The sequence below is a fragment of the Eptatretus burgeri genome, chromosome 8, assembly GCF_056783735.1.
Source record: "Eptatretus burgeri isolate ZD-2024b chromosome 8, Ebu_testis_v1, whole genome shotgun sequence".
In the NCBI taxonomy this organism is placed as follows: Eukaryota; Metazoa; Chordata; class Myxini; order Myxiniformes; family Myxinidae; genus Eptatretus; species Eptatretus burgeri.
Genome location: NC_140968.1, coordinates 79,854,745 through 79,870,180, shown reverse-complemented (window position 1 = coordinate 79,870,180; position 15,436 = coordinate 79,854,745). Strand labels below are relative to the sequence as shown.

The 15,436-nt window shown below is 42.2% G+C and overlaps 1 protein-coding gene across 10 annotated transcripts in view; it reads right to left on the bottom strand.

The window, feature by feature from the left end:
* LOC147022139 (transcription activator GLI2.L-like) overlaps positions 1 to 15,436 on the bottom strand; it is a 312,620-nt gene that overhangs the window by 26,909 nt on the left and 270,275 nt on the right. For 9 of the 10 annotated variants that reach the window (XM_085892759.1, XM_085892757.1, XM_085892752.1 and 6 more), the window contains 6 exons: positions 8,693 to 8,878; positions 4,791 to 5,004; positions 4,333 to 4,498; positions 1,315 to 1,404; positions 440 to 586; positions 165 to 314 (listed from right to left, as the gene is read on the bottom strand). In XM_085892759.1, coding sequence (XP_085748885.1) covers positions 165 to 314; positions 440 to 586; positions 1,315 to 1,404; positions 4,333 to 4,498; positions 4,791 to 5,004; positions 8,693 to 8,878 — 953 coding nt within the window. The remainder of the gene's footprint in view (positions 1 to 164; positions 315 to 439; positions 587 to 1,314; positions 1,405 to 4,332; positions 4,499 to 4,790; positions 5,005 to 8,692; positions 8,879 to 15,436) is intronic. The other variant, XM_085892753.1, reaches the window with a different exon arrangement.

Genomic DNA, 15,436 nt, shown 5'->3' with positions numbered 1-15,436 from the left:
GTCCCAGCCTCAGAACGGATGCTCTCACTGTTACATCACCGAGTTTAGTCAATGCATCATAAATTATACTTCTGAAAGGAGACATATTTACCTGAAATTCGGGCGGGATGAGTAACTGGGCGGAGAATGTAGTGTATAAGAGGATGGGATAAAGAAATACTTACAGTGCATTTATGAGGCTTCTCCCCTGTATGGCGACGCATGTGGACAACCAGCATGTACTGCGCCTTGAAGGCCTTCTGCTCTCGACTGCATTCACGCCAACGGCATACAAACTCTTTGCGCTCCCCATGTATGTGCTCATTGTTGATGTGCTGCGGATAAACGGGTCATTCCACACACAGTGCAACGTTTGCCAAACATGTTGTAAAAGTTTCCTGTCGACGGGTTAATGAAGAAAAGAAAAGAAAAAGGAGGAAACAATATCAAAGCAACTCACGTGAACAAGCTGATCTTGAGTGTCAAACTCCCGGCTGCAATCCTCCCAGTGGCAGTTTGTCTCATAAATGGCGTCTGGCTCCTGTTTTAGCTCATCCCTCTCGGCATCGTCCTCGGGGGGCGATGGTCGTTCCATCTCCTGCGATACCTGGAGCATCAATGTTTCCATGACCGAAACACCATGTCTGGACACCATAACGATGAAGTGCATCGACTCTTTCCCTTGTCAATCAACAACAAAATGCATTCACAGCTTCCGAATTATCGTCCTTAGGTGGTTGTAGGCGAGGAGTTGGCCTGCTTAGCTTAAGCTTCCTCATGATGTTGTGAGCTCACCTCTTCCCTTTATTCTTAATCACCAATAATCAATTTGGTTTTATTCGAGTTACTCTGCCTTGGACCTGTTGTGAGCTCTGACTCAGCAATGGTAGGATGCTTTGAATCACAAGCAACAAGTAGGAGCAGTGGCCTTTGATATTGCTAACGCTTTCAACGAGATGAGGCACCCCACTCTTCTTCCCAAACAATACCCTATGGGCATGAGTAGTCCTATTTTCCACTGTTTGCCAGATTTTCTACCTCAGAGACAACTGGTACCCTGTCCAGATTTCTAATTCTTGCCTTTGGATCCTTTGGCCAAAGACAGCTCTCATTGGACTTAATTGTTCAGAGGAGACATCAATGTTTGGTTATTGAGTTACAGAGAGCACCAACCTCTGCAGTACAAGTAACATAATTAAAACGTTGACGATATGCATTCCCAGGTGGGAGAAGGAATGAGAAAAAGTCATCATTTAAAATGATCCTATAACTGAGGAAGCCACTGCACATTCCAGCGGAGACACCAAGACATGTCTGACTGACCAAAGGACAAACCTGAGATCGGCATTCTGCACGGGGCTTGTTGTGCTTCCGATGAGTCAGGGGGTCTCCGGTGCTTGAAACGGCAGCCTCTCCTCCTGCTCCCTGCACAATGGATGATAAACCAACATAAGCTGGGTTAATATCCATAGGCATACAGCACAAAACAACAAAATGAGCAAAAAAGTGTAAAGAGTATCATTTAATTTTGGAACATTAATCTCGTTTGATCATACATAGGCAGACGTGCGTGGAGGTGGGTGAACGCGGGGGTGGGGGAGGAGGGTGTGGGGGTGGGGAGGGAAGGGGATGGCGGAAGGAGAGTGCTTTCCATCATTACACCTTGACGAAACAATCATACTATTATTTAAAACATTTTTGGACATGTTTATCTCCTGAGCTCATTGTCTATTGAATGACTTCTAATTATTACTCCTCACCAATGGTGCTGTCCGTATACCAGTTGACGTTCATCTCTCGAAAAGATTCCGTTTGTCTTATCTTGTAAATTTCCAACAAATTCAAGGAATAGTAAGTGTGCCCAGCCATGGACAGGTCACTACTCAATCACAGGGTGCCGTAGCTTTTGGCGGGAATTTGGAATTTTGCTGGGGTGCTGGCACACAATGCCCTACAATTGTGAAAAACTCTGTGTGGGATTTTTCACTTCCACCAGCGAATACTAGCAGATGGGACACCCAGCTTAACATCCCTCTGATGGCACACTCTCTGCCTGAGATGCACTGGTGACAGTTTATAGTTTGGTCAAGAATGAAACCTACACAAAGCAGCTCAAAGGGGAGTACGTTACCTGTGGATGTCTTGCCAGACCAAAAGACTCACTTTTCCGTTTCACAAATTATTCCATGTTAGAATACCTGACCAGTGCAACAGGTAGGCTGCAGTTGCTTCCCTATCTGTCAACGCCGTAAAATTAATTCTAAAAGTACATGATCTAGAACATCTCCTAAAACCTATGACCTTGAAGTCGAGCAACATTTTTACCTCTGCCACCAAAAGTGGACGGAGATGATGTTTTCACCCCTGTCTGTTTGTTGGTCTGTCTGTCTGTGAGCAGGATATCTCAAAAAGTTGTGGATTAATTGGGACATAATTTGGTGGACAGGTTGGGTATGTGACAAGGATGAAGAGATTCGATTTTGGTGAAAATCCGGATTAGGGTACGAGATTTTTTTAAACGATGATTCTTCATCGTTGAGAGATATTGCCAAAAACGATATGTAGCACAATATCTCAAAAAAGTTGTGGACGGACTCGGCCGAAACAAGGATGAATTGATTCGATCTTGGGGAAGATCTGAATCCGGATCCGATAATTGTTTAAAGTGATTCTAAACCATTGAGAGATGTGCTGAAAAAGATATATAGCACGATATCTCAAAAAGTTTTGGACAGGCTATGACAAAACTTGCTGGATGAGTTGGGTAGGTGACAAGAATAAGATGCTTAGATTTTGGAGGTGCGGATGCAGATCTGGCCCATCAGTGGGATACAAAACGTATACTGTTCAGTCTGGCGGAGGTATGCCGTTCCAGTTATCCCATGCTTTATCATGACCAAACTCTCCAAGGAATCTAGTCAAATATCCTACGGTTTCTTTCTTGGCTTCACCATCACACATGACTTGTCATGGACAGATCCCAAATCGAAGGTGACATCGAAAGGCAAGTGCTTTCTCAGCATTCTTTGAAGGTTTGGCACACATTTCTCTCCATGGTGTGCAAGGAATTTTTGCAAAGGGCGTAGATATAATATTGTTCCCTTCACTCGGCCAGGGCCACTGCATCCCGTTTGACATATCCTGATGATATATTGTCAAAAACTTTGTGCATCATTTGGTATCTTACAACAAGAGGTTATAAACAAAAACAACTGGGATTGTGGTGCTCCCACCACAGACTCATTCAATCTCGATTTTCTTCCATTCTCGACAAATATCAAAAACGTATCCAATCCTGCTCCCTCCTCTCTTGTTCTCGGTGGAAGACGACCACCACTTCGTTGTGTCGCTATTCTGCTCTGCCTAGCTGCATCTGTATTTTGGTCCCATTTACATTTGTTTTTCATCTTTTCATCAAAAACATGGAAACCTTAATCATTTATTCAGCTTTTCCACGAGCCTCGACACGTTATAATAAAAGGATAAAAGGTCGCAGACAATTTCAATGAACTTCATCCTTATCATGGACTCCATCTTCTTCTTCAACGGCCACTATTATTCAACTTTTCTTGGGGGGGGGGGTCAGCCGGGGGAAGCTTGGCCCGAGTTTTCCCGAACTGGCTGGCCAGGCCTGATGTTCGACTAGTTAGGGCAGGAATTTGGAATTTGGCCATGGTGCCGGTGATAGCAATCCTCCTTTTCGCGAAGGACACCGCAGGATCTTTAACATCTACCAATGAATGCCAGCAGACAGGCCACCCACTTTAATGCCCATCCGAGGGACGGCACATACATTGATGAACTACCCTGCCTGTGAAACACTGAACTGACAGTTTATAGCTCGGCCAGGAATAAAACTGAGGCGAGATAGCTTAGAGGAGAGTGCACATGCCTCTAGACCATCCTGCCAGCCATTAATCCTTCTCCTGTACTAATTATAATAATGTATAGCCACCATAAATTACGAATTACATTGCTATATTGAATCAAAACAATAATGTGATTGTCATCCTCAATGACCATTCGATTTTGGTGAAGATCTGAATCTAGATCCGATAATTTTTTTTTTAATGATTCTAAACCATTGAGAGACGTGCCAAAAAAGATATATAGCACGATATCTCAAAAAGTTGTGGACAGGTTATGACAAAACTTGCTGGATGAGTTGGGTAGGTGACAAGAACAAGATGCTTAGATTTTGGAGGTCTGCATGCGGATCTGGCCTCTGAGTGGGATACAAAACGTAAACCGTTCAGTCTGGTGGAGGTGTCACTGCGTTCTTAGTCTTCCCTCTCATCATCTGTTGCATCATGGATTCCAACTGTGCCTCCTGGTGCAAAGTGACAGGAATACCTGTGGCCCATCGGATGGTGGATTTGAGAGACCAAGCATGCTATGGCATGCTGCAATGGGAGCCTGCGGCTGTGTCATGGGTGGTGTTGGCCCAAACGATGACAGCTGCCGGCCCAATATCTGGAGAGCTGCAGGTGTCGCTGTGTGTGCTAGACCAAATGCAGGGCTGGTCATAAACAAAAGAGAAGCACAGACACAAAAGCACATTTTTAGTATACTAGAGTACAGTTGTCTTTGTGTATCGTTCGTACTTATTATTTTGACTGTGCAGGTTTTGTACACGTTGAGGCAATCAAAATAGCTCAAATGAAATGTCCAGCTTGTGCTGGTCAAATCCATAAAGACCAAAAGCTCATCAACAGTCATCCTTATTTCGGATAAATATTCCAGAATTTTGATCATTCGTAGAAGATATCATTATATTATCTCACTGAAGTTGATGGTAGGGCAGTGCCTACCTGACAGCGCCGGCAGACAGGTGTCCATAAGAGCCACTTGTGGCAGAGCTGCTGCGAGACGGGCCCAGAAAGGCAAGCAAGGAGTTGGGTGAGGAGCGAATCATTGCGTGTAGGTCTAAGCTGGTGTCGGACAGCGGGGAGATAGACAGTGAGCGTTTTCGACTCATCCTGGCACCACCGGCACTTGGACGTGGGCTTGAAAAGCGAGAGGCTGCTGGGGGTGGGCGACCGACAAGCCACAGAGATCAAAGGCCAGTTATACAATCAGTGAATTCCTTTGCTTTTTTCTGAGTTTTCTATGACCGTTGATGAGAGTATTATAATAGCTCCTTGACGAATGAGAACATACAGCACTCGATTCATTGATGGTTCCACAAAAGATCACGTCAATGTTGATGATCATCAAACATGACCTCTGAACTCGAATCACTGAATCGCAATGATCAGTTCAGTAAAATACCAGAAATATACTTAAACCAAGTCTGCCTCACTCTAATTTCCTTTTCCCCACTTGGCCAAGGGCAACTGGCAAGAGGCCAAGCAAGCTTGCAAAAATCCAACAAGTATGGTCTCTCTGGAGCGATGGATTTCAGAACCTCCAACTCGCATGCAATCTTTATTACATTCCTCGTTTCCCTCGAGACCCTGCTGGGAATCCCATCCTGCTCAAAATCATATGTCCTACATAATATTCATCTTAAGTTAATTTTAATCTGTTAAAAAAACACACTATTGCCTTGTGCTCTGGACGTGCGTGAAATGAAAAACATAGAGCTTAGCACCCCATTCACGCCATCAAGCAGATCTGATGCCAGAACATTCGAGAGCCTTTTATCCCATCCCTCAAGGAGTGAACCACACATGAAGCACACCTTTCCCTGTGCAAGTTTGATTCTCCAGATGACCTCAAGAACACCTGTGTACTCGCATGGAGCAGTAGTTGAGCCTGCATTGCACGCCATCAAGTTTACCTTGCCGTGCACGTCCTTGTACGTACGTGGTGGACAAAACAAACAATTTGAAAACGTTGGTAGATGTGGCGGTGAAATCGCATTATAGCCAGGTCTGAGCACTTGCGTCAGATATTTCCATCTACCAAGGATATAACGTACAAGAATGAGTAACAAGGAAAGTTGACTCAAGAGGAGGCCATTTGAGCAATTCGTGCCTGCACGACGCAACTACCAAATTAAATAAATCTGTCAAGCAACCGACTTGACGAAGCACGACGATCAATTGTTTTCTTCCCATCACGATAACAAAACAGGCTAATTCCCACAGAAATGGCTCGATGGAGATAGACATAGCGAGAGACCCTCATTTTTACCATCCATGCCATTGCACACAATTGTACAATATTACCCCACAAAGAAAACCGATAAAACAGCGTTGTGTTTGTGCATTCGTCGTTTCACTCTTTCACACGTATTTATGGGTTGTATTATTTTCTTACAGCTTTTTGGTCATATCCACTCCATCAAAGGTAATCGACATGGTTTTCAGCCACAAACAGCGCAGCGTGTATTTTTGCTCTGTGAAGCAATGAATTCAAAGCGTGACTTGAACACAAATGCACGGTGTGTCAATAAAAGGTTAACCGCTTCAACTGCCCCTTGTACTTTTAGTCATTACCTTAATTTTTGTTTTTGTTTTTCTGGAGTGATCAATGATCTTTGGAGAAGTCATTCAAGCATAACCAAAGAATTCTACGGGGTAAAAAAATGACTTTTTCTACGGAGCAAAGAGTAAACAATGTCAAGTGGTGTTTTGAGACCAAATCAATTGCTTCCGTCCAGATGAGGTTCTGTACTGAACATGGAGTGTATCCCAGAAACAAGCCAAACAAGCCAGCCATTTGGAAACTTGTGAAACAGTTTGAAAGCGAAGGGACGATTCTCAACATTAGCAAGGGAAGGTCCGGTCGCCCATGAAGTGAACGGTGTGAAGGAAACGTGGAACGAGTTCGCGAGTCAGTCATGCAAAGTCCGAAGAAATCGCATCGACAAAGATCGGCTGAACTGGGTCTCACTCCCAGCAGTATCAGAAGAAAAATGAAACAAGATTTAAACCTCTTTCCTCACCACATCACAACAGCCCATAAATTGACCGATGGGGAAAAAGCAGCACGAGTCGCTATGTGAGAGATGCTGCAGCAGAAGATGGAGGCAAACCCAAACTGGATTCGCGATGCGTGGTTTTATGACGAGGCACATTTTCATGTCAACGAGGCTGTCAATTCACACAACAACATTTTCTGGAGACTTCAACACCCAGATGAGGTTGAAGAGAAGTTGCTTCAGGGTCGGAAAGTCACCGCTTTTGTGGCTGTCAGCTATGGAGGTGTGTTTGGGCCGTATTGGTTTGAAGACAAAAACGGGAGAACGGTTACCATCAATCAAGAATGATACCGTTCGATTGTCAACGCATTTTACGAAGATTTGAAGCAATCGATGAGCACTGCAGCCCTCCGGTGACAGTGGTTCATGTAAGGCGGTGCTACCCCGCATACAGCCAACGAAACAATTGCCTTTCTGCGTCAAAAGTTTGGAAAACGAGTTCTCAGTTTGTGTACGGAAAATGAATGGTCTCCGCACAGCCCCGACCTCAATGCACTGGATTTTTTTTCCTCTGGGGAGCTTGGAAGGATAATGTCTACAAGGAACACCCCAGATCTGAACCTGATCTGAAGGCAGCAGTTGAGGCTTATGTGCAGACATTAACCATTAAAACTTGCAGAAACATCATTGAAAACTTCGCAATTCGTGTGAATGCGTGTTGTGTGCGTCGGCGTGCTCACATGGAACACATCAACAATAAACACATGAATGTAAATGAGTTTCATTTCTCCATGATTTGCTTTTAATTTTCCGAGTTAATTTTTGGTTTTATTTATCAATGGTTTGGTTAATGAAGTTTTGAAGTAGTTAACCTTTTATTGACACACCCTGTATTTTGCAGGTGATTTGTCTATCTGGCACGTGTATGTACAATTGCATAATCAAATGGTTTTGTCACATCAGCAATATGGAAATGCTCCCCCCAACGCAGATTGCTCAACTCGAGGGATCATCAACGCTCAACTTCAAGCGCAACAGTTTGTAGACGTACAAATGGGGCCTACAATGGTACTCTCATGCCAAATGACACCACAATTATGTTGCACATAGCAATCCTGACATGGCATGCAGATAAGGATGTCTGGAGCACTAATATTGAGATTTTACATCATGTGGGGTGTACAGCATGTGAACCTCTTTAAAAGCATAATGCCAGAAGGACACACTTCATTTTTTAGATGTGTCTTGCAAACATTTTCTGGTGCGATCAATTCCTGATTCAAACCACAATTGTTCATGGTCTGGAACAGTAGTCCATACCTCCAATGCACCTCCCAAACATCACAACTCTAAGTTTTCTTCGAAACTTTTTCACCTCCGGATTCATATTCTTGACAACAATTTGGCACCATGTAAAATAATATCTGAACAGCCATTGTAATTCTACAATTGACCAAGCATTATTTAAGTTTTTTAATGTGCGAGTAAACAGGACCCTTTTGTGATACCAAAATATGCTCATCGAAAGAGAGATAAAAGCAAGACTTCTGAGCCATTGTTGGAGAGGTTTGATCGATCCATTGAAGGGTCATCATGTGCATGGATTAGAGTTTAACTCAGAGAAGGCTGTCATTGCACACCTTTCATGGCATTAACTAGATCTAAATGTTTGCTGCTTTTTCGATGCGACATTTTCTTTAGAAGTATTTGATGGGATCGAAAACCGGAGACAAACAATATGAAATGAACTGTGACATCACTGTGAGTGATCCAGAGATGATGTATCCTAAAGGTTCTGCACGAGATGTCTACAGACCTTGAAGCCAACAATCCCTTTTCATTTACCATCGAAGCCATGCATGTAGTCAAATGGGAAGGCTGTGGGTGCGGCAGGAGGCAGAAGACCAGCTCCATAGCCAGCACCATGACCTGCCATCAGCGCCAGTTGGTGGTAATAGTCACCTGGGCTAGCTCCAGGGGGCAGCCCCCCAATAGGAAAGCCACCCCGCTCCTTCAGATGATCATAAGGACCTGGAAATAAGAGTGGGAGTGAGGAAAGAGGAGAAATAAGTGAGAGCCAAGAGAGCAGCTGCAGTTGGTTATTTCATCTGTGCCTTGTGCGAGAGAGGGTAACCACCAAGGGAACCATGTTTGTTTGTTTGGCTTCACATCCTGTGGTTATTCAGGCAAATATTTGGATATGTGATTGCATGCAAGAACAGCCACACGTTATGAAAGTCGCCGTCATATTAGCACTCCAATCCATCAAATTACAGCTCACGAGCACCGTTTAAAGACGGAGAGATAAATTATTTCTCATTTTTATTCTTCTACATTAATTGCATGGTTTTTCTTTCAATTTTCTACATTTGCCATTTTCATGGAAATGAACATAATTTGGATATCATGTTATCACAGGTAATGCAAACATACACTGAACCTGTGGAAGTAAAACCCTCATCCAAAAGGAACTTTCAAACATTTGTGCATTTACCAATTTGAAGAAGCATCAGCAACAACATCCGGTGAGTCCAAATAGTGAGCGAGTTCGTAACATGTGAAGAACGGAGCATCTTCTAACAGTTACAGCCAATTTATGTAGAGGGCAAGATATACAGCACGTCCAACATACGCACCAACTTCTGGCACTGTCAGCATGTAGTCGTGCCAAGGTTACTGCTGTTCCACATGTCTTCAGAGTGAATTCAAACTGGAGTACCATTTCAACGAGTATAATGCTACACATTAACCCCAGTAAGCTGTGGAAACTTTTTACTTGTTGATGTCGAATAATTCTCAAAACATTTTGACAAATACGTATATATATATATATATATATATATATATATATATATATATATATATATATATATATATATATATATATATATATATATATATATATGTATATATATATACACACACACACACACATATATACACACACACATATACAGTACATGCATACCGATATTGACACCCAATCACATCTTTCACCCATAATTGGAAGGAATAACCAATCAGCTCTCACCTAATCAATTACCCCAAGTGACGAGGATTTCCATAAATTTATCCCCATGCTTTTCTAGTCAGACAAAGATGCATAAAGTAACCAAGAAATGCTACACAAGGTAGGCCCTTTGCCATTTCATACCCAACAATGGTTATGCTGCAGCTGAGCAGATCAGTCTGTATCGGACAAAGACAGGACACAAAACACGCATGTATGGAATGGCCAAAATGGATACAGAAGGAAACTGAAAGGAGGGAAAACAGTAAAATTGGAAGAAGGAGCGATTTGGATTGGGTTAATGAGGGTAGAAACGATCATGATTTAGGATTGAGGATGATCTGAGATGGTGGTGAACAGCCGTCTTGAAGGCCCGGAGGGAAGAAAGAAATTGAAGAGGATGTGGAAGTCAATTCCCTACAGGAGGGAAAAAGAGGAACAGATGATTGGAGGTGAGCAGTCATCCTGGATTTTGGTAGTTTCACCAGACGGGGGTTGATGGTCGACCGTGCGAGCCCTGCAGAAACCTAAAGAGGGCAAAGCGCTGAAAGAGCATAGGGTGTAAAACCAGAAAAGAGGAGGTAGAAGACAGAGAGACCACTGACCCATCTGCGATGGTGAAGTGATAGGCTCATTGACTCAGCTTCATCACGGGAGATCCCAATAATCATAAAGGCCTTCATTTCCACATTGTTTTTGTGCATTGGTGTCATGACTCATCATGCTGAGTTTCAAACGTGATCCGTTGAGCCGCCTCAGAGGAGTAGGGGAAAAAAAACGACAAAAAATGTGAATGGACCCAATGCCTGACTGACTGCCATTATTCATGTGAAAATTTCTCTAGTTCTGCTAAATTTGATGGGGATCGTCGATGGACTGCAATCTTCAAGTCGAGTCCTAATGTTCAATTGGGTTCAACTCAGGACTTTGACTGAGCCACTGAAGAACATTTATTTCATTCTTATTCAGCCACTCCAGTGTGGCTTTTTATCTTTGTGCTTCAAATCGATGTCCTGCTGAAATGTGAATCTCCTACCCAGTTTCAGATTCATGGCTGACTCAAGCATGTTTCCATCAAGGATTCTCCTGTACTTTGCACCGTCCATTGTCCCTTCTATCCTGACAAGCTTTCCAGTCCCTGCTGATGAAAAACAGCCCCATGACATGAAGCTGCCACCACCATGCTTGACAGTCGGGATGGTGTTGACTGGGTGATGTGCAGTGTTCGGCTTATGCCAGACATAACACTGAATTTAGACCAGAAGGTTAAATTTTTGTCTTGTCTGACCAAAAAACATTTCTCCACATGCCTGCAGTGTCATTAAGATGCTTTTTCGGAAACTCCATATGAGCTTTTCGATGCATATTTTTCAGTCGTGTCTTCTTTCTTGCCACATGTCCATATCGGCCAGCTTTGTGAAGGGAACAGGATATTGTAGATTGATGAACACATCGAACCTTGCAGATCTTTAAAAGTCATTGTTGGATTTACAGTGACTTCCCAAACCAGTTTCCTGCTTGCCCGACTGCTGAGTTCGGATGGGCGACCTGATCTGGGTTAGAGTCTGGGTGGTATGATACGTCCTCCATTTCTGAATTATGGATTTCACCAGACTCAAAGGGATAATATAATAAGTGACTTTGAAATCTTCTTATAACCCTCTGCTATCGGTACTTCTCCACCACTTTATGTCTGACTTCTTTTTTAGAAAACTCTTTGGTCTTCATGTTTGCCTTGTTGGTTGACCGAGTGAGTTGAACCTTAAATCCCTTAGATAAGTGGGCGAGCTTAATTTTTAAGTTAAACCACTGATTACATGCAGCTGAAACCTATTATACTTATCTTGTAACTTTTCAAACAAATAATTTGCCCCTGAAGTGATTTAGGGTTAATTCGGCAAAGGGGATGAATACTTATGTAACTAAGAATCATCTGAATATCTGTGTTAATCGAACTTATTCATATTTTATCTGAATTTTTTAGTTTTACCACTTTTGAGTAGTTTATGAAGACTATATATTAAGTTTGATTTGAAAGTTTCATGAAATAAGTTCAAGTAGCATCATAATGTGAAAACTTTGGAAGGGGGTGAATACTTTTGCAGGCCACTGCATATATATATATATATATATATATATATATATATATATATATATATATATGTATATATATGTATATATACATATACATACAGACACACAAACACACACAAACACACACGTTGGAAGGACAGCCTAGATGTATGTGTGCTCACCTCCGAGCTGACTCACTTGCGTTTGAATCTTGACCCAGCTATAAACTGTCATCCTGGTGTTTCACAAACCAGGTGATAGATCACTGTGTTTGTCGTCCGTCAGAAAGAAGTTAAAGGTCCCCTGACATGCAAAAGTACTGAAATTTCATTTATATATGTCCTGGAGGAGTTTTTCATCGTGATTTCAGATCTGACAATGTTTTTTCACAATACTCATTCTGTAAAATGTAAAATTAAAAAATACCCCCGAGCGGGAGTGCCGGTCATCTCTGCTAGAGGTCGACAGAAGCAAAATCAAATTAGGGGCATCTATAATAATCGATTCCATGGCTCGTGGATCTGGTCGTAGAATGCAGATCGCCAGAACAGTCGGTCACTTCAAATAAATGATGAAGAAGACACTTTTCTGAATAAGTGAACCTGACAACAGCAGGCATGCTTTAATGCTAATTTATGTGATACCTGGGGTACCACGAAATGGTCGGTAATATGGGAATTCTGGAACGTGATTATGATCGACCGTGTTGTAAACTCTCTCTAAAACGATCAGGCATGCGGGTCGCCAGCAGCCGACTTTTGGGTGGGCAATTCCGAGATTATGACATAATTACACTAATGATTTTTTTATATATAACAATCAGACTTTGTAAAAAGTAACTCTTTATGAACGGCCCATTCAGGGCAAAAATTTGCGCAGGACCCGGAGCATCTTCAGAGATTGGCGCCGGCCTCCGGATGACCACTTCAAATTAGCACCGGACATGTAAAAATCAGAGCGAAATTTGAAGGGCTATAAAATTGGAACGAGAGGAAATTTCAAAAAAATGGCTCGTGTTGTTCTAGATAATAGTCCATAGTATCTGAATCACTAATAACATTTGATCTCTCTTGATAAATGAGGGAGGAGATACGATTTGAAATCGACGATTTTCGCAACTCTGACAGCCTCGTGACGTTGAACTCGACCTTGGACGACCTTGAAAGTTATATCGTTGTCCATGTCTTATCGACCTCCATTCCACTATTAGTTATTTGTCTGCACTCGGTTTGATTGTGGACGGACGTACGGACGTACAGACGGACGGACAGACTTCGAGACTGGGGTTATTAGGTTATCTCTACTGAGAAGATAGAGATGACCTAAAAAACAAACCTCTTTGGGAACGCCCCTAAAAATTCTCCGGAAAGGGGCGTAACCCACATGACGTCATGTACAGGATGACAAAGGCTGCAGTTAATTACTCGGGTTGGTGGACTACGTGACTTTTGGCTTTCTGTGTGTTTCCACATTCGATTGTTCGACTCAATCGCTTCGTTCATTTCTGCTTTAAAAAAATCGAACATTTGTTTTTGAATAATGGATGACATGGACTTTGATTTGTCTGGTAACGACAGTGAGTGTGAGAGAAATGAAGGATTTAGGTCTGAATCACATGGAGAATTGTCGGATAACGTAGTCGCGGGAGGTGAAGTTCAGGCAGCTGGAAATGAAATACGGCCTTAGCAGTTCGAGCCCGAAGCAGGACAAGCAGAGGAAAATGGCGATGAAATTCCCGAAGTTCATGATGATCGGGAGGACATCGAAGGAAGACTTGGCAATAACAACTGGTTAGACTAAATCCAATTCGTAATTCAATAATGTAAATTCGACTTGCATACTGCTCCATATCAGAAATATTTTAGTTATTCGTTTCGTTAAATTTTTCGTTTAGCACTACCACGAGCGTCCATGTTAACAAGGTCCTATGTTGAATTTGTTCTGTCTTCTTGTACATCCTAAAGAGGATAATATAGACGTGCACTTCCCTAAAATGGAACAACTTTCTGGGTTTGTATCTCAGCATAAAGCGAAGCAATATCGCTGTTTGGATACGATGAAAACTTGTGTGCAGAACACACCTTGTGACACAATTGTCTCGAGTTGTCCGATAAATCTGACGTTCTGTTGCATTTTTATATATTTTATTCCTGCTGTTGTCATGTAGCGCCAGTAGAAAACAATGAAAAAAATTACCCCGGTGTGGGGGTGACGGTCATCTCTATAATACCACAAGTTCTCAATGTTCAGTTATGACCGGACTACTGCGCAGCTCGGATGAAGATGACTCGGCATTTTGGCGAGCGTGCACAAAATTATATTTTGAAAATAAATGCCGACGTTTACATTTCGGGTTTTGAAACTTTTGCACCTTCGGCGGAAAATGTATAAATATAAAAGGCTAAAAATGTGTTTTATATTTATATTTCATTTCTCCTTCCTTCCTTCTTTGCGAATCGCATCGGCGTTTTTGGCCATCTTCCAGATCACGTGACGATCAAACGGGAAGGAAATTCAAAAATCTGTCCAGTTGGATACAAGATATTATTTTTTACTATCATAATCGATAAACAGTTGCCGAATATCTTGTAGAATGGCAGACAAGATAGGTTTTGAAAATGGCGATTGTTATAACTTACGTGACCTCATGACCTTGACCCTGACCTTGAACCCGGACAAAAGTTATATCGTTGTGCAACACTCATCGACCTCTAACCACATACTAAGTTTCATCAAGATCGGAAAGAAAAATTGTTGACGGACGGACAGACGTTTGGTCCGGCTTTCTTAGGTCATCTCGGTAGAGATGACCTAAAAAGAGAATGATAAATAAAAGCTACAGCACGTCAGATTTATCAGCCTCGTCGGACGGACGACGGATTTATCGGACGAGTCGAGATCAGTGTTTCTCAACCGGGGTTCCCCGGAACCCTAGGGTTCCGCAAGAGGTCGCTAGGGGTTCCGCGAGAAACTAATAAATAGGCTAATGTATTTTTGAGTAGTTTTTGTTTGATTTAATATTCGTAATTTTACTATACACGTATGGCATATTGTTGGAAACTCCTTGGTTATTATAATAGAGGCTTCAACCTCTTATATTATTTACAATTATAACAACCATAGGGAATGTATTTAACGATGTCTATATGGTGCCAGTGTGAAACCACCCTCACTGGTTCGTGGGCGTCCTGTACACGGCGGATTCGTGTATCATTGAGTGACTGACTCAAGTACGGGACGCATGCACGGTGTCCATCTATCTTCTCTGTGCTTCTTAGCACGAAGTCTCTCTCTCTCAAGGTTAGTTCTTCTGTTTACCTTTATTGCTTCAGCCTTATTTGTTTAAGTTTTGTTTATCAAGTTACATGGTGTATTTTTTTTTATCATTATTAAAAAAAAAAATTTGTGAATTAAAACCTCGGTGTGAGGTCTCATAAACGAGCAGTATGTTTTTTTTTTCATTGCCAATAAATTTGACAAAAAGGGGGTCATTTTTTCCTTAAACC